The 22,564-nt window shown below is 41.3% G+C and overlaps 1 protein-coding gene across 1 annotated transcript; it reads left to right on the top strand.

Annotated features, from left to right (window-relative positions):
• Nucleotides 1-11,821: 11,821 nt before the first annotated feature.
• UPP1 (uridine phosphorylase 1) lies at nt 11,822-20,929 on the top strand (the record flags this gene model as incomplete). The annotated part of the gene is made up of 7 exons (XM_084260058.1): nt 11,822-11,874; nt 14,575-14,692; nt 15,166-15,324; nt 16,324-16,438; nt 16,976-17,185; nt 18,687-18,833; nt 20,274-20,929. The coding sequence occupies 7 exons, from the start codon at nt 11,822-11,824 to the stop codon at nt 20,411-20,413; spliced, it is 942 nt and encodes a 313-aa protein (XP_084116184.1). The 3' UTR covers nt 20,414-20,929.
• Nucleotides 20,930-22,564: the final 1,635 nt, after the last annotated feature.

Raw genomic sequence — 22,564 nt, 5'->3', positions numbered from 1 at the left:
AGAAGGTACAATGGAGAGGCACCCTGTGACAGTGGTTTGTAGAGCTTGTGAAGATGCTTCTAGTTGGGCATTTGGGTTCTTACAGAAGGGAAGCTGTAGTCCACCTGAGCAGTAGTTTTTATACCACAGTTAGAGAATGAGAAGAAAGCTGTGTTTCTCTTCAATAAAGCAGGTGAAGCTTAAGAAAGAATTCTTGTTTCATGATCTGGGGAAGAAAGAAAGAAGGAAAAAATCATATAGAATTACTTAGGTAGGACAAGGCCTTTAAGATCAAGTCCAGCTGCAAATGTAACACTGCCAAGTCCACCACTAAACACTGTCTCTAAGCACCATACTTACATGACTTTTAGATACCTCCTGGGATGGTGACTCAACCACTTCCCTGGGCAGCCTGTTCCAGTGCTTGGCAACCTTTTTGGTGTATAATTATTTTCCTAATACCGAGTCTGAACCTCCCCTGGCACACTTTCTCTTGTTTGATCGCTTGTTAGTTGGGAGAAGACATTGACGCCCACCCAGCTATAGCCTCATTTGAAGCAGTTGTAGGGAGTGATAATGTCTCCCCTCAGCCTCCTCCAGGCTAAACAACCCCAGTTCCCTCAGCTGCTCCTCAGAAGGCTTGTGCTCTAGATTAACACCACCTTTGTTGCTTTTGGTGTCCTATGGGAAGGGCTTGTGCAGAGCACAGTTTCCATTATTGACATACTGAACAAACAGTTGATCTCATCAAGAGTATCTAACTAAGGTGCTGCTTTATCTTTTGTTATTCCTTTATACTGCTCTGCTCTTACTCTTATCTATAGTATTTCCATAAGTAAAATTTCAAGACATTTAGGCCTTTTAAACAGCCTCCACTTTTGAAGGTTATCTTAGCATATAATCATCGTGGTTACTCTTATCGTAACTCTTTTTATTAAGTTAAGATTTCCCTAATACCAGTAAAGCTCACAGCTATAAACACTAAGTACCTGAGCAGGATGATGAGTGTTACTACAAGCAAGGAACTTAGTGGGTAAAATTAAGCTTTCCTTCCTACCTATGTAAGAAGGACACTTAGGAAATTCATTGCACTCTGAAGCCTGCAACTATTTGTTCATCCGAGTAGCATTGCTCCTTGTGAGTTTGCAGAGTGCAGTGGATGTGTGTATGGGCTTTGTGGATCCTTACTACTACTAAACTACCTATAGTGTGTGATACTAAAATAGTTTTACTATTAAAATAATAGCTCTTTAACTCGTATGGAAAAGCTATTCAATATAACTTTGCTTGAGGAAAACAAAGTGTATTGCATGTCTTCAGGTAGCACACTTTTATTCTGCATTGTCTGGGGTTTTTTCTCAGTACCAGTGAACAGATGCAAAAGACAATGCACCTCGCATGTTCAGTAAGCACAGGTTACAGAGACACTGTAAGAAAACATAGGCTGTAGCTGTACATAAGCTGTAGCTGTATAAGGTCAGACACAGCAAAAATTACTGCAACAGACACGTGGAAGATAATAGCCTTTCAAGCAAATCATTCCATCACCTGTGATGTAATCACATCATCAGCTGTATGCACAACTGAACAGTTTCTGTGTTCTTTGTCCTAAAAATATATTCCACAGTCTCAATAATCCCAGCATGTTTTAGAATTACATTAATGATGCAAAAGAAGTGATAAACTGTCAAAGAAACTTAAAAGCAAATCTGTGACAAAATGAGCATCATCAGCCTTTTTTATGTGCACGTTCTTTGTATGATTCCTCTTTTCCACTTTTTTATCTCTTCAGACCAGAGCTGTGTAAGTAGTATACATGTTAAGTTCCAATAAAAGGGATGGCTCTTCTCATATCGAATTACCTGTTACTGAATCAGGTGTAGTTGTGTGCTTTGGGTTTGGTTTGGTTTTTTTCTTAGGTTATTACATGTAGAATATATGTGTGGTTACTTAGAAATAAGTTGTAAGGCTACTGGCCTTTCTGTGGAAAAAAAAAATTTCCTACCTAATACTCATGCTTCTGTTTTCTTTAATGTATTTGTATTTACAGGCCTACTCGGAATAAAAAACAAGGCAGTAAACTTTACCAAATTAATGAGCAATGGTTATGGGACTGACTGGTTTTATCTGTGTACTGGATGGGAAAGAAAGAGTCAAGAAACATCAAAAAGTACTGAGCAGTTTAAAGGTGCAGTTACTGATTACTGTTCTTTTTAAGGTGAGTTAGGATCTCAAGATAACAGCAGAGGGTAGCCTCAGTAATTTGTGTGGCTCTCTGAATATGGGGATACTGAGTTACTATGCTTAGTTTAAAATACCCTGTGACCAGCTGAAGGAAACAGTTCTCCTGTTTGTAGTCAGCGAAGGCAAGGGCTTTCGTGGATTCTTCTGCATCCTTACAGTTGCACTGTTCTGATGCAAAGGCTTCTAAGCGTGATGTGGTTGAGTACAGTGCTGCTGAGACAGCAGTCCTCGTGCCTAAATGTAAGCAGGCCATACAATATTTGTTGCCTGTTTGTTTTGAATGGCCTTTACTCCTAATCTGAAAACTTTATGACTGTTTTTGGGATATATAACCGTTCATTAGAAAAATTCAAAATAAATATATGCGTGTGGTTGAAGGCCGTGACATTGCAACAGTTTTACTAGAGAGAAAAAAGTTACCTAATATTTACTTGTTTTTCAAACCTTACTTTTTCATGCACAGTGGTAATAGCTACGAAACACGTCACTTGAAAAGACTTAGATCTAAATGTTAAAGGATGGAAAATTCCCCTTCTGTCAAAGACCTTTTGCTTCGTCTCTTTACAGTGGCTTGGTAACCATGGAGGATATATCAGTTTTCTATAGCAACCTTTTAAAATTCTATTGACCATACATGCTGCAAGCTCCAGAATTATATATTTTTTTTTAAAATTTGGCTTCTGTAATGTTTTAGCACTTCCTGAATTAATCTCTGTGGTTTGTTTTGCTTTATTGGGTTGGGTTGGTTTTCTTTTGTGTGTGTGTGTGTGTGTGTGCATGCAGAAGCTCTTCTTCCAGGTCAGTATCAGAAGAAAACACATGAACGAAAACCTGGAAGTTTTGTGTTACTGTTAGGAACAAAAACTGCTGAAAAATTTAAGGTATGAAGCCAGATCTCAGTCTGGACATCAAAGATGCATAACCTGAGAAGCGACTCCTTGAAGTCAGCTTAAGTATCCAAACTCTGATCATGCGGAGGATGCTCCTTTGGGAAGCGCAATGACCTAACAGTTCAGTCGTGGAGCCTAAAAGTGCTCTTCCTTAACATGCCAGAAAATGTGAATTTTCCTGCTGATCAAGCTTTTTCAAATCACTGTGGTGTAGTCTCAGTTGTGAAGCATGGGTATAGACATTGAGCTCCTTTTTCAAAACAATGTTAGATGCTCCATAAAAGCATATTTCTTGTCCTTAACAATTTGCTGTGTCAAACTGCTATCAGATGACATGAAAATAGAAAGAATTGAATTGGTATGGATACTTGTAGTGAAGAAGTCAAACCTTCACTGGAAAGATGGCTGCTTTGTCCCAAATGCATATTTATTTAGACCAGAGATTCAGCTTTCTAGGACAATTCTATTGCTATGCCTGCTGCAGAAGAACTAGTTGATCAGTCATAGTGTTTAGCCACTTTAGCTTAAGACCTGTGTGGCATTTACTCTTACAGTCTTGTTATATAGAAGACCAATCACTGGGATAACAGAGGTGTGGACTAAAATACAGAGGATGTCTGTGCTTCCAGCTGTTAAATAAAAATTTTACTTACCCTGAAGTTTTGACTGCAACAAAAATATTATATGCTAGATCTCCATGTCTGTTCCCACCAGCAAAACATTTTGTACTTTGAAGTACCAATGTATATGAATTATTTTAATATTTTGAAAAATTAAATGCACTGATATCTTTAGCTCTTGCTCTCTTACCTATCTGATTAGGGCATATCCATAATGTTACAGAAATTGAAGTTTTTAGTGGCGAAAATGGTAATTTTTGTTTCCCTTTTTAGAGGGCACTCAGGACATGGTACACCTTTGAATCCAAGGCCTGAGGATTTTACAATAGATTATGGAATATATATTTCTCCGAACAGAATGTTTAGAGCATTTGGCTGAGCTGTGCTTTTCTCTTAGACCTTTGATATGGAATTGTATTGAAAATAGGTAAACCTACTGTTAATCTGAGCTCTCACAATTTTTAGTGGAAGCTTGTGGAAGTTTTGATGTTGATGTTGCTAGACCCAGCAAATGATCCTGTCTTAGCTGTTTCTTCTAACCACCACTTCAATTGTCTGGGTTATATTTACAAAAATAAAAGGCTAAAACATATGAAGCTCCCTAAATCAGTTACTGGTTAGTCAGCAAAATATTCCAAATATAGAAAAGTTGACATCAAGCTGTGTCGGGTGGGGGGGGGGGGGAGGGAATTACTACCTTGTACCTGTTCTCACTTGCAATTGGCACTGTGGTCTATGTTCAGATACGTTGAAACCATTAATTTTTGCTGTGAAAGCACAGCTTTCTGTGAAATCTGCTTTTCTAGGCCAGAGTGCCAGGGGATGCTAGAGCTGCGGCTCATAGTAGTAAAACCTGATCAGTAGAAAAACTGCCACCTGTCATTTTAACAAAGCTTTAAAGAATAAACCTCTGTGGAGAAAATGTGTCTGTGTGTCTAACAGGCAAATTATTGATACCCTTAGGATTTCAACTAAAATTTCTTTCACCTAATGCCTGGTGATCTCCCAAAGAGTAAGTGCAGTTTTATGAATTACTCAATCATGTGCATGTGTCCGGGAATCCAGCTATCTTTATTTGATAGCATCTTTGAATAAGGTTGTGATTTTTATTTTTAGTAGTGGCTGTAAAAAAAGTGTAATAGAGGGTTGGGTTTATTGTGCTCACCAGTGGTAACTGCAACAGTTCTGTGTATGACAGCCTCTTTAGCATGCTTCGAGGGTACAACTATCAGCAATAGTACTACTTTTCAGTCTTACTTTGATCTTCTGACTCACATCACAGGAAGACTTCTTTGCCAGTAATATCTGCAGTTACAAGTTACTGGTCAAAATAGAGAAGAAAGGGGAAATGTGAGATGATGAGGAAACTCTGGCGTTAAGTTGCTTAATGATAAGGCTGCAAAGCATCTTTTGTGTGGGGATTTTGTTGTTTGGGTTGTTTTTTTACTGCTCATCAGCTGATTAGGTTGTTTTGTTCTCAAGTGTATATTGAATCCATTTCAATATATTTTGTAGAAAGTTTGAATGGAGTTTAGTACATATTTACCGAAAAAAGCTGGAGACAGTAATGTTACAACAAAAGAGCCCAACTAAAACCAAACAGCGTGGGTATTTAAAGGTATTTGCAAATTCATAGATCACTTGTTCACATAGATTTAAGGTACTCTCTGTGCCAAAGCCCTCAAACTATTCCATAAAATAAGAGTTCCTGCATGGCTGCAATACTGCTAACCTGCAGACAGGAATTCTAAACATTATTTTCCATGTTATGGTCTCCTTGTGTTGTTTGATATTTAAGTCCACTTCACTTTTAACACTCTTTCCTAATTACTGGAGTTCTTGCCCCAGATTCATATTTTTAGGCAATTGTTAGAGGCAGAGACAGGCAGACAGCTGGGAGCAGACTTAGTCACTCAGCACTGTTACCTGGCTTTACTGTAGTTGTGTCCTTACAAGTGTTTATAGTGATGGCTTTCAGGTATTTTTAAAGGGTACACTATGTCCTACTGTAAAGATTGTCTCTCTTTACCTTGGCCACCACTGGCAACAGCCACGTGACGTAACTCAAATTGTGAAACGTTTGCTCATACGCCATTAATGTACACTCGGTTTTCCTTAGTCGAGCCAAGGAGGTGCTTGATCTGCACAACTGAGTCTTCATGGGTCACCGTTTGAATACTGCGAGTTAGAACATTAACAGCCCAAGATTTCCCTTCATAAGAGCAGGTGAAGAACCTTGGAATTTGGGTGTGCACAGTAATGAGGAGCGGCAGAAGAAGCGTAACTCACCTGTTCTCCAAGGGACACCAAAGCAGAGAGAGTAGTGTAACAAATCACAAAGCTGCAACAAAAAGGGTAGATGAGGTACTTATGGATATGATTTAGCATAGGACAGGAACAGTTGGACTTGATGATCATAAAGGTCTTTTCCAATCTTGTGATTCTGTAACTCAGTTTGACAGTGGAAGTGTGTTGCTCGAGTTCACCTGACCGCAGTAAGCACGTTGTTCTATTCACTTTGGAGTCAGTGCAGCCGTGCAACTCGCAGGTTTCAGTCGTCAGCAGTTCTGTGTGGAAGCACTGGAAGCTTCTGGGTCTGGGAGGGGTTTCAGTGTTTGTTTTTCAGAGACATGGTGAAGTCAAAAGCTGGGTGCTTACTTACGAAATCTAGCTCTATTCTTTCAAATGCTGAAACGTTTATTTAGTCGTTTTTGTGCTCCATCTCTGGCCTGAATGCCTTTAAGTAGTGAGATACTTGTTTCTTTTGAATACTGGTTGCTTTGCAAGCCCAAAGATAAACAAAAGTGCAGCTACGTTTTACTAATGACGTCCAAGTACAAAGAATATGTGATGATTTTTTAAATAAAGAATTCCAGAAACAGATTTAAAAATAACTTCACAGTTTAGGCAGCAAAGAGTAATTTTCCTTTTACATGCAACTGTTTAACTGTAGCAAAGTCTAACATCTGATTCTATGATCCGTTTTCTTTTTATTGTGACTGAATGTATACTTAATTTACCACTTTTCAGCTAGACTAAAATATAAATGTGTTTTCAGAGACCGAGGTTATATATACATTAGCTTCATTTGTGTAGCAATACTGACAAAAACTGAATTGGCCTGTGCATTCCTTAAGCATCTACAATTTGATTGTTTGCAGCAGATCTGTTTCTTAAATACTTGTGTCTGTGCTGAATATGCAGGCTTAGTTGTAAATGATGTAGGAAGAAGCCCATTTTTTTGGGTGTAAATAGCCTAATATTCTGCTTTTGCAGTTCTTTGCAGATTATTTTTCAGAATATAATTAGATATTGTGCTATAGCCTGGAAAAAAGCTAGAAAGAGAAATATCGAAGCTCAGTCTTAGCACTTTTTGCCCTCCTATTGGTGTTAATTAAACACCCAGAATGATTGAAGAATCAAAGTGCAGTAGGTAAGTGTCTTAACAGCTGTACAGAATTATTTGACCAGTTGACTATAAAAACACTATATGGTGAGCAGGAAGGAGTATACTTTTTTAATGTTATAAAGGACAGACAGCCTTACTTAGATGCAAGTTTTCATCCAATCAGTATAAATATCTGAAAAGTGAGGCCTGTTGCAGGTTTTGTAACTTCTTGTTACAAGAACCCCAGTTTGTAATTGTGTGGTTTTCACCTGTCTAAGGTAACATTTATTAACATATTTTGCATTTTTATTTAAGAGGTATCTTCCTCACCAAAATTCAAAATGGAATGAAAACCCAAAGATTACAAAACTAGAAAGTTTAGGACAAATATACATTTTTGAGAAGTTTTCTAGAGATGACTGAAAGCAAAGGTTGACTACCAATTATTAGACTCAGGGAGATGCACTACTTATTGAACGCTTTGGACAAGGTAACTGTAGTAACTTTGATTATTCGTTATTTACAAAAGAAGTAATTTACACTGGTATTTTTCTTTATATATAGCTGAATGACAAATCTCCTGAAAGGCAAGGCAGACCTTTCAGTGGACCCCAAGATGAAGTGGTGGGTAACATTGCTACGTAAAGGAAATGTTTCTTCCACAGAATTACAGTAGTGTTCAAAGGTGCTTATTTTATCATAGAATCATAGAATGCTTTGGGTTGGAAGGGACCTTAAAGATCATCGAGTTCCAACTCCCCTGCCATGGGCAGGGACACCTCTTGCAAGACCAGGCTGCCCAAAGCCCCATCAAACCTGGCTTTGAACACTGCCAGGGAGGGGGCAGACAGCACTTTCCTGGGCAACCTGTTCCAGTGCCTCACCATCCTCATAGTGAAATATTTCCTCCTAATAGCCAAAATAAACCCCCTTCCAATCCCGCCTCATCCTATCACCATATGAAAAGTCTCTCCCCAGCTTTCTTGTAGGCCCCTTCAGGCACTGGAAGGCTGCTGTAAGATCCGCCTGGAGCCTTCCTCAGGCGGAACAACCCCAACTCTCTCAGCTTGTCTTCACAGAGCAGGTGCTCCAGCACTCTCCTCATCTTCATGACCCTCCTCTGGACCTGTTCCAGCAGTTCCATGACCTTCATATGTTGGGGACCCCAGAGCTGGATGCAGTATTCCAGCTGGTGTCTCGTGAGAGCAGAGGGACATAATCGCCTCCCTTGTGATGCAGCCCAGGATACAGTTGGCTTTCTGGGCTGCAGGCACACATTATGGGTTCATGTCAAGCTTCTGTCCACTACCATAGCTTTTAAGTGTTGATAAATATTTAAGGAACAGAAAAAGGGAATATGCATTAGGAGGCTGTGCTTCTATTTTACCTATTAGAGGTTTAAGGAAGTTGAATGGATGATGTTTTTCATAGTCTGTGGAGCCATTTCTCTTGCATACAGTTCATGGCTACAGAAACACATCTCTGTGCAGGGGATTTCTCTCTCTCATGTTCCTGTACAAAGCCCTCTGGTGTGAGACAGGATAGTAAGATGTTTTACTCTAACTGCCCAGTACATGATTTTGTAATACATACTTCCTGGCAGTGTCTTGTGCCCAGTGCACGTACTCTGCTGATGTACAGAAGGTTCTGCATCGAGAAGGGTTTGGTTGCTCTGTCTCACAAGAATTCTTACTGTGACAAACTACAGTCTGGCTCTGGTAGGAAAAAATATTTTTTAAATGGTATTGCAAGATTCTGGGTTTAATGGCTTGAGTTACTATATGAACAATGCTAAATTTATGCTTATAGCGTGCTTTATGATTTTTTTTAATTTGATTTTCATTTTGATTTCTTGCCAGTGCTTCATCAGGCCTGACCTTGAATGTCTCCAGGGATGGGGCCTCCACTACATCTCTGGGCAAGCTGTCCCTATGTCTCACCTTAGCCTAAGCTAAGCCTACCCTGGCTCTAGTTTAAAACCATTGCCCCCTCGTCCTACTGCTCCATGGTCCCTCCCAGCTTCCCTGTAGGCCCCTTCAGGCATCGGATAGCGCACCCGAACCTGCCTCTGCGGTCTCGGGGCAGCCAACGGCCGCTTTATACCCGCGGTGTAAACCCGCCCTGAGCGCGTGCAGCCTCGAGGCAGGTGGCTGGAGGAGCTTCCAGCAGACGGAGCGGCACGACGTGCGTTGCTCGAACTCCCCCTGCGCCGCAGCCGTTACCGCTGCCTGCAGCCCCTGCCCAACAGTCGCCTTCCCTGGAGCCCGGCCGGCCGCTCCGCAGGCTCCGTTACCGCGGGCACCCCCGACCCTCGCCGCCCTCCCGTCAGCGGCGGCTGCCCTGCCCGGCGCGCAGGGAGTTAACCGCGCCCGGTGCTGCGGGACCCGCCCGGGGTGGGGCGGGGCGGTGCGGTGTCCGCCCGCCGCGGCCGGGAGGCGGCTCGGCCGGCGCGCCCCTCAAGCCCGTCCTGGTGCAGCGAGAGACCCTTCTTGGTTCCTAGCGGCGATTCCCGCCGCCCCGGGTAAGAGCCGAATCCCGCCGGCCGCTGCACGGAGAGGGGCCCACCTGCACCCGCCCCGCCTCCCGGCATCGGCACCGCCGGGCGGCCAGATCCCAGTGGGAGGGCGGGGGGCTGGCGGCAGGGACGGGGAGCCGGGTGGGAGCGCTGACCGTGCTGGAAGGGCCGCGACGAGTGAGGTCTGGCCGGGTGTGTATGTCGGTAGCGCTGTCAACGCCGGGCGTAGAGTGACGGGAGCTGCCTGCAGGCTGGCAGTGTGGCGCGCATCGCCAGCGGGATGTCGCTGCTTGCGCAGGCTGCCGAGGGAAGCCGCGCTGTGGAAGTCAGGTTTGCGATGACACCAGCGTTTCTAATGATGGGTCAGCACCAAACTAGAGCTCTCCCTTAAAAACGCTATTAACTGAGGGGTTTCCTATTTAAAAAAAAAAGATGGGGGGAGGGGTGGGAAATGAGGGAGAGTCGTGGTAATGGATTATGCTTTGTTGTAAAACATTGGTCAGGGGATTTGTAGACTTTAGTTGAAGTGGGCTGTGGCTTTCTTGAGCTGAATCCTGCTGTGAGCCCATTATTCTCGAACATCAGTTCTGACTGGGGAAGACTGCTGAAACTCTTGATGGGGCTATAAACAATTCTGTTTCTTCAGACAGAGTTTTGTGACTTTATATTAATTGGCTCTCTGTCAGCTACTGCCTGATTGCCGGAAGGGTCTGCCGTGGGAAAACTACTTTCTCCTCGCTCCTTTCTTCTATTCCTGCCAAGGCATCTCCTGTTGGACACTGTTGGAGATGGCATTCTGGACCTTTGGACTGTCAGAACTTTGTTCTCATTTTTTTGAAGTACATCATCACTTAGGGGATCGCAGAACCAAGGACACTGTTAAATAAAAATCCCACATGGTTACTTACTACTGTGAACAGGAGCTGACTGAATATCCTCAGAATATTTGCAGCTGGTTATCATCTAGTTACATAAAGATAGCTTTGCTGTTTGTTCTTACTTTCTAACTCCTTGTGATTGGGACTTGTGGCACTGTAGTTTTCTTGGGGAAAAAAAAGAAAGCATTTTTCTCATAATGTACGTGACATGATAGTGAGATCCTGTAGGGGCTGAGTCTAATCATGATATCATAAGGATGCCATTGTGACTTTTATACTTTTTATACTCCTTGAGCATAGATTCTCATACATATTTAGTACCTCTAGTATGCGTGAAGTTTAGGTCTGTTTAATACAGGTAAATGTTTTACATGAAGACAACTAATCTTCCTTACAATTTTTAATACATTTCCATTGCTTGGATGGCTTTTAACAGGAACACTTCCGGGTTGAGGGATTTCTTTTTTTTTTTGGTACTTAAGTTCTTTCAAAACTCACCTGTTATGTAATTCTATTGCAAGATTGATTTCTTTCTGTTGTAGTGTAATCCTGCATGTTTTAAGGGTTACAATCCTGTCTCTCTTATATTCTACGTGCTGTCAGACCTTTTGTAAGGGAGGATAGAGCAAAACTCTGATTCAGTACTTCCTGTAAGGTCATTCCCAGAAAGTACCAACTTTAGCACGTAGCCTTAGTCACGTCTGAAAAGAATAATGAATGATTCATTCTGTAATTCTAATTCTGCGATTATATTGGTATCAAAGCCTCAGTGATGCATTTGCCTACTTAAATGTGAAGGTGAATGCAGAAAGAAAAAGGGTTTTTTTTTGTAATAGGTTGCGAAAAAGATACTCGGGATGGATGATAAACTAAAATGCTGTGATTTTTCTGGAGTCAAGTTTGATTTCGTCTTCCTCGCCCTTAGGCTGGGTCAGTTAGAAATGCACTTACGGTCAGTAGGAGGAGTTTAGTGAAGAGGACATTATGAGTAAGATGCTTCCTGGACTCGGGTTTCAGGCGTATGACAGACATGAACTTTGGAGACCTTCTGAAGCCAGAGGTGAAAGGGGGCTACAGCTACCCCATCAGGCACTGTTGCTGCTGAGCAACAGCAGGGGGAGAGAGATGCTCATTTTGCTGCAGTTACAAAAGCTTGAGTGTAGCTGGATTATTTTGGGGGTTTAATATTTGTGACGGTATCATCTATATAGAAAGTCTCTGTCACTGTAATGATGTGAACTTTACAGATGGGATTATTCTGGTGCTCTTATATCTGTTTTTCAATATAATCCTAGGTATAAGCATACATGGCTCCTGGTGTTTCAGATGAGAAGAAAACTGATAATAAACAGTCTTCAAAGTAAGTTTCAGAAATTAATTATCTTGTTGATGTTTACATTTACCTTCCTCCCCAAGCTCATCACATGCTGATTTAGTTTAAGAAAAAGTTTATGATACAAATATTGATTATAACATTAAGCATTTAGTAGAAGCTGTTTAGACAACGGAGTCTTTATGTGCTGTAAACAAACCAACAAGGGCTTTGCTGACTAGCTAATTTTGTTTATCACAACGGTGATTTATTCCAAAGCATGGGTTATATATGCATGTGTGTATTTATTTATTTATTTTAATCCAATGAGCTGTTGAAATGTTGACTTTGCTGCACATGGCTAGACCTACCTGCTTCAAGAGTTTGAACAAATACTTCAATCTGTTTCTCTAATCCTTACTTGAAGCTTATTTTAGAGAAACCATGTGTGCATGTTTAGTTCTCAGGTATTCATGTTTTATTTAAACCCCCAGAAGTTGTAGGTGTTTCAGAACAGTTTGAAGGGAATAAATTGTCTACTCTTTAGAATTACAGGCAAGGAAAGATCTTTATCAAGCAAACTTTGCCTGTACTGTAAATCCATGGCATTGGCCCTATGTACACATCGTAATACACTTACTTTAATTGCCCATTTTACCCTGGGGTCCAAGTCTGCAATTAGATCTGAATGGGCAGATAACCTGTGCGAGTTAGTGACAGCCCCTAGCTGTAGGCAGATGGTGGGTAAAGGAGGGTTGCTGGGAGGGTGTGGGGTGAAAAAAGTGACATAAGAATACTGCTGAGGAAGGAAATTGTATTTAGCCCAGGCATGAGGACAGCGGTGTTGCAGCATACCACGTTAATTTCCTTGCACTCTTAATAGGCCTCGCCTTTTCCCAGTTTATTTCCTGGAGAGAAGCTTTTATTGCTGGTGTTCTCATAAAGAAGGAAATATCTTTTGCTTGCCTCAGAACAAATTGTAGAGTGATTTCAAATCGTATCCTATTTGTATGTAAAAGTCATTCCAGTGAACACCGGCACAGCCAGCTATTTGATCTGCATAAGTGAGTGAGCCATTAAATGTGAGCAGAGAGAGAACAGGAATAATTCAGAGGAGGCAGCCTGGGAAATCTGGTCCCATGAGCTGGCAAACTCCTGGGCTGTCCGCACCTTTATGAAGAGTCATAAACCTGCTCCTCTTTATTTCTCCCAGACTCAAACAGGTCTCTTGGAGGGTAGAAGAAAGGCAGCCACAGGCTTTTGTTCCAACTCAGGCAGGATTTGTATGAGGAGAGGTGAACGGGGCAAGGGGGAGATGTAAAGGGATTACTACTGAAGGGGCAAACGAACCATCTGCGTTGTTGGCCTGCTTTTTCAGTTGCTGCAGGTCATAGTGGTTTGGGGTGATACCTCTTACTTTGGCCGTGCAGCTGCTGCTGAGCAGCTAGTGACATTAGAGAGAATTTCAAGAGCAGAAATGATTTATATACTCAGAATATTGGAGTTGTAGCTATTTTTTTACTTTCTGAGGAGCAGTTTGTTCACTTCAATATGGGCATCTAGGCCACTTTAGGTTTCTTAAGGAAACCAACAGATCCGGCACAGGATTGGCAGGTAAGACCTAGCACTGCCATTCTGGAGTGAATCAGAAGTATTAGAAAACAAACAATATAACCTAAAACATCTAAAATAGTGCTAAATGTCTGTGTTTAGTTTTCAGAGTTGTTCCTGCAGAGTCCTAACACTTCTTTTGCATAAACTCCAGGCGAACTTTGGTTTGTCTCCTCTGACAAAGCAGTTTGAGTTTGCTGAGCCATGCTATGACTGCACTGAGCCTTTATTAAGCTATTAAGTCACCTTCTTGTGTCTAGAAGATATTTATTGTGTAATTTAATCTCTCGGAAAATACTTTGAAGTATTGGACAGTATTCTGCTTAAGCTTGTGATTATGGACTAGGCTTTCCTACCTGTTTCTATTGAACTTAAAACATCAAGCACAGAAGGTAGACGTTTTATGACTCATTCAGCTTGCTCAGTTAGTCTACTACCAAATTTTCCATGAAGGCAATCCCACATGCTGTGTAGTTCAGTTTTCTCTCCTTGGCTTGTCTTCAGAATTTTTTTTTTTTTAATTTTTAAGCTGTATCACCTCCTTACAGGAAGCTACTTAAGTGAAAGTGAGTTATTTTTACTTCTTCTCTTTCCCTTTTTGTTTGCCTTACTCCCTTCTCCCGCTCCTCCACCTCCCCCCTCCCCGCCTTAAACCTTCTATGTTTTTTTCTTTGCTTCACATTTCCATTTTTCTCCTATTTCATATCCTCTTTACTCTTTTTACCAGTTTCAGCTTTTCAGCTTTGCTGTAGGTAGTCTATGCAGTAAAGTGGTCTATTGAATATTCCCTGGTCCTGCTCCTGTTGTTCTGCTCGCCATAAAGGCCCTCCGTGGTTCACAGCTGTAATGCTAAGGCAAAGGTTGTACTGTTGCAATTGCATCTTAACATCTGGGTTTTTCTTCATAAATTTCATCCTGTGCAATGAATGTTCAGTGTTCAATGTCGTGAGAGGTAAGATGATTGTGAAATTTAGGGTTTCTTAAATGTAATGCATGAGGAGCACAAGTAAGGTAGAGCAGGTGTACTCGGGGATGCCATTTCCTAACATTCACTATGTGGCTTTGCAAAATTTGCATCTGTTCAACGTAGGCTTTTGTGTGTACTCTGGATGTTTCACAGTGTTGCTGTCTTAACAGAGGGAATTCTATACATGTCTGCAACCCTCATCTGGAGAAAATGAAAGAAGACATCCTGTACCATTTTGCTCTTGGGACTGGTACCCATGATTTTCCATCACTGTTTGGAGATGTAAAGGTAAGAAGCTTAATCTCATTCAACAATGCTAAGGTGGAAGTGCAGCTGTCTTCAAAATGAGACTATATGTGTCAGCATACCACCAATTGAGGAACAAATGGAAAAGGGGTAAGATTTCGTGGGTTCTTGTCAAAATTTGGGATAATGGTTTCAGACTGTCTCTTCTTCATCAACTAAAAAAGCAAATACTTTATGGGACTAGACTGGTAGAACTCGCTGTTGGAACCTCTTCAAGTTATTTTCTGTCTATTACTAGTTTAAACAGGATGAAGGTATTTGACCACGATATAGAGGGTGTTTTTTAAAATAATTTTTCTTCTTAGCCTTTTAGAATGATTATGAGAGGAACCATGGCTGGGAATAGCTTTGTGTTAAATGAAGGTGTTTGCATCCTGGTATTGATCTTTGCGTGGTCTTTGGTATACTGAATCATGCGATCAATTTTTTTTCTTGCTGAATACTTTCTACCCCAGTTCGTATGTGTTGGAGGAAGTGCTTCACGGATGAAAGCTTTTATTGCCTACATAGCTGAAGAACTGGGGCTTGGGAGCCCTGATGGCGACTATCCTAACATCTGCGCCGGAACGGACCGCTACGCAATGTACAAAGTGGGACCTGTTCTGTCAGTCAGTGTAAGTACCTCACTTAACCAGATACGGGTCAGTGATGCTGTTCAAAGTAGAAAGCAGGAGCATGCATTTCTTTTAAACACTTACTAGATGGAGTCAGATTTTTTTAAAGTTGGTATTAGCCATGCTCAAAATAGTGCAGTCAGATAACAAAGAATTCCTTTTTTGGCCTTTTCTTGTAAGAGGGCAAACCTCCGAGACCTTCATTCCTTTCTTGCTTCTTTGTTGTGGGAATGGCCCTCAATTTTTTTGAGTAGACTTATTGTTTTCTCATCCCTGTTCTGTATCCTGAATAATGGGCAGGGTGGGAAAGGTCACTGGATGCGTGTGGGGTACTAGAAAAAATTGGCTCTATCACATCCGGAGCTGCATATCTGCGGTGGCACTGTCAAATGTGCAGCTGAAGAGTAGTGTCCCGTGGGACTTGTGCTGCCAGCTCACATATGCATTATAAAACTTCGTACCTTTAATTTGTAAGTATGATCACATACTTCCAATTGCAACTGCACAACTATGCTATCATTCTGCACCTTTTCAGTCATAACTATCTCATTATCATCAAAGTTAAGGTGGTCTTACGTTTGCTGAACTTTGTGGCTAAGCCACAATGTTTGATTTGAAAAAAAACTTAACTATTCCCTAGTACTTTAATGTGGTAAAAAAACATGAAGTTTTCCTTGTTGTAAAGAAAAGTTCTGTGATGAAGTGCATCTGTCAGCTGAGGAAAGGGCACTGCTTATACTTGTGAGAATGTAAATATTTAAATAATTAATGATTTTTTGAAATACTGTACTTCATCCACAGGCTACCAAAGAAAGTGGGAGTCTTCCTGTTCACATTCAGTAGCCTTTCAGTACGCCCACAGGTTAAGGATCTTGTGGGAGTGAGTTATGTGACATTTGGAAAAAAATACCAGGAAGGAGATATTTCCAACTACTCATTCTGTATATATTTTGCATTGTCTGTGTGATTGTAAAATATGAGTTTTTGCTTTCATTTCAGCACGGTATGGGCATTCCTTCTATTTCCATCATGTTGCACGAGCTGATCAAGCTGTTGTATCATGCCAAGTGTTCTGATGTAACCATTGTTCGCATTGGCACCTCAGGTGGAATAGGTATTTCTCCTTTTATTTCTTTTCCTTCAAACCAAAGCATCTCTGTAGGAAAATAAAGCATCTCTCTGCAAGTGAGTGATCGATAGAACAGTTTGCCTTGGGAGATTAATCATTTTGCTTCCATAATTTTGAAAGTAAAGGCAGTATCTGCCTCCAGATAGAGAAAAAGCACTTAAGAGATCTGAGGAGAAGGACATTCCCATCCTGTTATAAGAAGTATGAGATAAGGAAGAATTTCTAGTGAAAAAAGAAAATTTTCATTCTTTCGTGAATTATCTGTAATAATGAACTGAAGCAGATGGCATGTATGAAAAACAATTTTGGTGAATTCAGGGTCAAAATTGTATAAGTATATATATATAAAGTAGTATAAGTGTGTATATATATAAAAGTATAGATATAGTATAGCAAAATCAGTAATAAAATGTTCATTCTTTTATGGTAGCATCAGGATGAGAGTCCAGAGGTGTGTTTTATGCATGTGTAAACAAAGCATTGACTCCATTGTGTGGCTATGTCTGTTTCATTTTACTGCAGGTCTGGAGCCAGGCTCGGTGGTTATAACTCATCAGGCTGTGGATGCCACCTTCAAACCCCAGTTCGAGCAGGTGGTTCTGGGAAAGACTGTCACTCGCAGCACAGACCTCAATGAACAGCTGGCTAAGGAGCTGATGCAGTGCAGCAAAGAAATCGGTCAGTTCAATACGGTCATTGGAAACACTATGTGCACTCTGGATTTCTATGAAGGTAAGGCTGGTGACAGACTAACCCAGTACCTTGGTAAGCAGCAGGAGATGAATATTGAAGAGTATTTTAACATTAGGGCTGTAGTTCATTGAACAGAACGCGTTCCCTACTTTGAGTTGTCAACTCTAATTAACCTGGTTTTCATATAGGTAAAACCAACTGTTGTTGATTGTTGCTTAGCAGTTTGCTGAGTTGAACTTCTAATTTTGAGGAGGTTTATTTCCCACCACTCTGACATATCCTCTGAAATACATACAGTCTCTGCTTTTCACATCATTGTCAGTTAGATATGTTTGTCACAAAATTTTTGTGGCTTACTGAGGCATCCTAGAGGAGCAGAGAAGTGAGAAGTGTTTGCAGTTGTTTTGGGGTTAGGATTTTTCTTTGCACTGGTTAAGTGTCTGAAGTAAAACTTTTCTAAAAGAAGTGTTGGAACTTGTTTCCTGTGTGCATTGTGAGCAAAGCAGTGATCAGGCAACTGAAGACAGTGTTTTGCTGAGCTGTGTCCATGCTGATATGTAGGAGGGGCAAACCTCCAAGGCTCACTTTGGATAAATATATAGACATTCTGGTATTTTTCTGATCTCCCAAGTCTATTCACGATTCAAATCTTGTAAGAACAGAGTGTAGGTGGCACCTGATGCTACTTCCTTCAGCTGCCACTGTATCAGGTGAGATGAAGGGTGCAGTGCAGAGGGGAAGGTATAGTCTTTGTAGTAGCACTCAGGCTTGGTCAGAAACAGACACGTCTCAGTTTTTGTATCTCCTCAGACACCAATCACAGGTGCAAGCTTCACTAAAAAAAGGTGTCAGGAATGTTTTCAACTCCTAGAGCAGAAGCTGAGAACAGGCACCACAAGGGCATTAATTTAGGAGTACGTCTCCTGAAAACAAAAAGATACTGAGTAATACACTACCTAATTTAACTTTAGTGTACATAGCCTGCTGCTGTTTCTTCTGTAGGTGTTACTCTTGAATAATTTGAATAAACTGATCTTAACAAATTATAATATTAGCTAGTTAGCTTAATAAATTTTTCACCTCTTACCTCAGAGGGTCTGTCAGTAATAAAATGTTCATCCTTAATAAAATTTAAGGTAGCATCAGGAAAGCGTTTTCAAGCCTGGCAGTTTTTCTAGACAATGATTAACATAGAAAAAATGCAGCACTTCAAGCTGTATGGAAGTTTGCTGTTGAATTTTGCCTTGTGCCAGACGTGTGGGAAACTACTACTTACGTTTTTCTATTTATGGAGTTAAGAATTTTATCTGGGGAAGACCAATGTTAATAGCGTGGTTCCCATAGTAAGAAAGACAAGTAATAAGCAGAAGCTCTGGCATTAGCTAAGAATTACTTAATTCTGATTGTCTTGTGCATGAAAATAAAAGAGTATTAGTAAAAACTGGACACTGTAGGGGAACCAGCAATAAATGGGTGGCTTAGAAATTAATTTGTACTGTAACTTCACCAGTCTGAAAACTGCTACAAAATTTCTTTGTAGGACAGGGCAGGTTGGATGGTGCAATCTGCTTATATAATGAAGAAGAGAAACTGCAATATTTGAAAGAAGCTTATGATTCTGGTGTCAGAAACATAGAGATGGAGTCCTCTGTGTTCGCTGCAATGTGTAATCTCAGTGGCCTCAAAGGTAAGCCACTTTAAAGTCACTTTATTTAAGCTGTAGGAAGTTCTCTATATTGCAGGGGGTTTGATGTAAAAACGGTTGATGAGGTGTTAACGTACCTTCTGCACATTAAAAAAAAACCCCAAACAAACCAGGTCTGGCTGTAGCTTTGTTGCTGTGATTGATTTGTGTCACACCTATTCACAATTTAGGCAAACTTCCTTACATAGTTCTTTTGTAGTTTAGTTCTGCTATTTGCTACTCCAGCCCTTGGCAGGCACGTAAATCATAGTGTTGATTTTGTTTTCTTCAGTTTTTAAACTGTACAGGAAGCAACTGGTTGATTTCAAGCAGTCAGGTGATTCTCATATGCATAAAAGTATAAGTGTTTTCTGTACTTTCATATAAGTATTTTTTGTAGTCTTACGGCTTTAATTCTTAAACATTTGAAGATTTTTTTTTTAGTAGCATCATGGATAATCATTCCTAATCTTTAACAGTTTTACAAGAGCAAGCTAATTTTCAGTTAAGATTAGGGGGGAAAAAGAGGCAAAAATAATGTAATACAGTACCTTTCTACCTACCATGTTAACTATAGTCTTTCCCTTTCCTTGGCAAAGGCATCTGATGTTTAATAAACACCAGGTTTTTTAATTCTCCTTAAATTCAAGTAGGATGGAATGAAGAAAAATAAGCAGAAAGGCCAACAATTATATCAAACATCCTCAGTTCTTACTGACAGTGATTAAGAACTCAACCTGTGCTACTACCCCTGAGCCAGCTGTTGGGGAGCCTGGCCCTTTTTGCTGTTTCTGCTTTGTAGGCCTGTAATGCCTGTTACTGCTTGTGCTCTGCACGTGGTCACCAGCAGAGACCTCAAACACAGGAGAGATGGTAGAGCTCAGCTCGGGGCGAATGGAGGGGTTTTACCTTTGGGGCTCCGATTACCAAAAGACAGCAGATGAGCCTGAGGGGATCCATGAGATCTTTGCACACTTGCAGCGCTCCCCATCCTTGAATGTTGAAGTGGCTCGTTTGCTGTTTCCTGCTGGTACCTGCACAGGGGTGTGAGTTGGGGGTACTGTAGACAGTGGGAGGACTGTAACTACAGCTGCTAGAGCAGTGCCCCTGATCACCTCCTGCCACTCAGGTTCTGGGTACTTGTGAAATACAGTTCCTACCCAGAAAAATGTAAGAATCATCAGAGATCAATAAGTATCTGCACTTGCCTGAAAGCACTTGCTTTATTAATGTAGCAATGAGTTGTCTTAAAGTATTTGTGGCTATTTTTTATATTCTCCATGGCACACTAGTCCTCTAGCATCTACAGTACTATGCACTGTTATTATGGGTTTGTTTTCTCTGGTATTTCTAATCTTCCAGCTGTTGGTTCAAATGCTCATGCTTTTGGAATGTCAAGTGTCAGAATGTCATTCCTGACTAATTCTCTCTTTAAATTTCCAGCTGCCGTAGTGTGTGTCACGCTTCTGAATCGGCTTGAAGGGGATCAGATCAGTAGCTCACATGATATACTTGTGGAATATCAGCAGAGACCACAGAAGTTAGTGGGATATTTCATTAAGAAAACTCTTGGGAAAGTATGAAATACCTGGGGGTTGTTTGTTGTTGTTGTTAGAAGCAGGAGGCACAGCTGGGGTCACGGTCACGACTTCTATGCATTAAAGGTCTTTTGCCTCAGAATACCTTACAGCATTCTGTGTGTCTGTGGAAGTTAATCATTTATGTTGCTGTGCTTTTGGGAACTGAATGTGCTGGATGGACGTCAGTTCAGTTTTGCTTAGTTATGTGTTGCTGGGTATAAGACTTGCTTTTCTCTGAATTGGAAAATGGATCTGTTGTGAAGGACAAACCTGCTGGAATACATGAAAAAGCTCTATTTATCTCTGCTGTAAAAGACAAACTAGAAAGAAGATCAAACTTTACTGCCAAGTACTTGCAAACCACCAAATTAAAAAAAGAGTGCTAAATTTCTCGTGGTTATATAAATTAATGATAGCCTTTGTTTCATTTGTAAAGAAAACTTTAAAGTGAAAGCTGCTAGTTTTTGCAAACTTTGACAAATAAACAATATTATTTTCATATATTAAAATTCAATGAAATTGCAAAGCATGGGACTGAATTTTCTGAGCATTAAGGAGTTGTCACTGAGCTGTTGAATATCTGTACTTCCTAGATATTGATCCAACAAGGTTGTTCATATCCCACTTTAAGTATACAATTGAATCAATACCCAAGAAACATTTATGCATTAGGTAATTTTGTATTGAAGGACTTGAAACCTTTTGCTGAATCAAGGCTCCTGCTTACTGAAAAGGAACCAAAGACATTCATGAGAGGCACAGCATGTTCACAGGACTGCATTATGGTAGGGTTGTGGGGTTTGGGTTAGGTTTTTTTTTTCTTTTAAAATTGGTTTTCAACTCCATGTCCTGAGGACATAACATTCACTATTGCAGTGGTTCCCAGGTCTTCTTAAGAATGGGAGAATACCTATTGACTGTACATGCCATCAAAACCATTTCTGCAAGCTTTTCTACTACCTGTAGCCTAGTGTTTGGGCTTGGTTGTTTTTTGTTTGCTGCTTTCCTGATGTGGTTAGAATATAAATATGTGGTCAGCAAAAAAAAAGAAAAAGTGTTTATCTCCTTTTACATTTTATCTGCTGCGGTGGAGGATCCAATCCTAACAGGAGTTTGGGGGGGTTTAGCCCTGGCTAGAGGCCAGACACCCACCAAAGTAGATCTATAACTCCCCTTTTCAGCTGGACAGGGAAGAAGATACCTATTGAGAGGCTTAGGAGTTGAGATAAGGACAGGGAGAGATCATTCTGCAATCAGCATCATGGGAAAGCAGACTCAACACAGAATAAAGGGAAGAAAACTCTGATTTATTACACTGCACTGCACAGTGAGACCAGAGTCAGATAATGAGAAGTGCAACCAGATCTTAAAGCACCTCCCCTCAGCCCTCCATTCTTAACATACTTCAGTCATGATTTTGCTCCCTTCTTCCCCCCATTGTGGCATGAGGTGGGGCAGGGAATGGGGGAATGGGAGTTTCTGTCAGTTCCCCACAAGCTGGTTTCTTGGCTGGGGGTGGGTATTCATTCCACACACCTTTCCCCTGCTGCGCTGTGGGGTCCCACCCATGGGACACAGTCCTCCACGAACTTCTCCAGCGTGAGTCCTTTCCCACTGGGCTTCAGCTCTTCACCAGCTGCCCCGGTGTGTGTCACTGCTATGGGTGCAGTCATAAATCATAGAATGTCTCTCAGTCCCAGTCTTCCACGCAGTCACAAGCCTTCCCTCAGCAAACCTGCTCTGATGCAGATCTCCCCCTTGCTCATCTCTGTCTCTCTCCATGGGCTGCAAGTGCTGGCAGGGGCTTGCTGCAATGTGGGTCACAGCATCTCCTGTATGTCTCCACCTGCTCCAGTGTGGGCCCTCTCCATGGGCTACAGGTGGGGTCTCGACCTTTTCCATGGGCTGTGGGGGGACACCCGCTCCACCATGGGTTTCTCCACACGCTGTAGGGGCATCATTCTCTCCAGCACCTGGGGCACCTCCTTCCCCCTCCACTTTACTGGCCTTGCTGTCTGCATATCTCCTCACATCATCTCACTCCCTTCTCTGGTGGCAAAAAGCAGCTGCTTGTGAGTTTTTTTTCTCCTAACTGTGATTCCCAGAGGTGCTGTGACCATCACTGATGGGCTCAGCCTTGGTCAGCAACAACTC

The sequence above is a fragment of the Gallinula chloropus genome (genome assembly GCF_964237585.1).
Source record: "Gallinula chloropus genome assembly, chromosome: 2".
Classification (NCBI taxonomy): Eukaryota; Metazoa; Chordata; class Aves; order Gruiformes; family Rallidae; genus Gallinula; species Gallinula chloropus.
The sequence above is the reverse complement of the archived record's forward strand: the minus strand, read 5'-3'. Positions and strand labels throughout refer to the sequence as shown.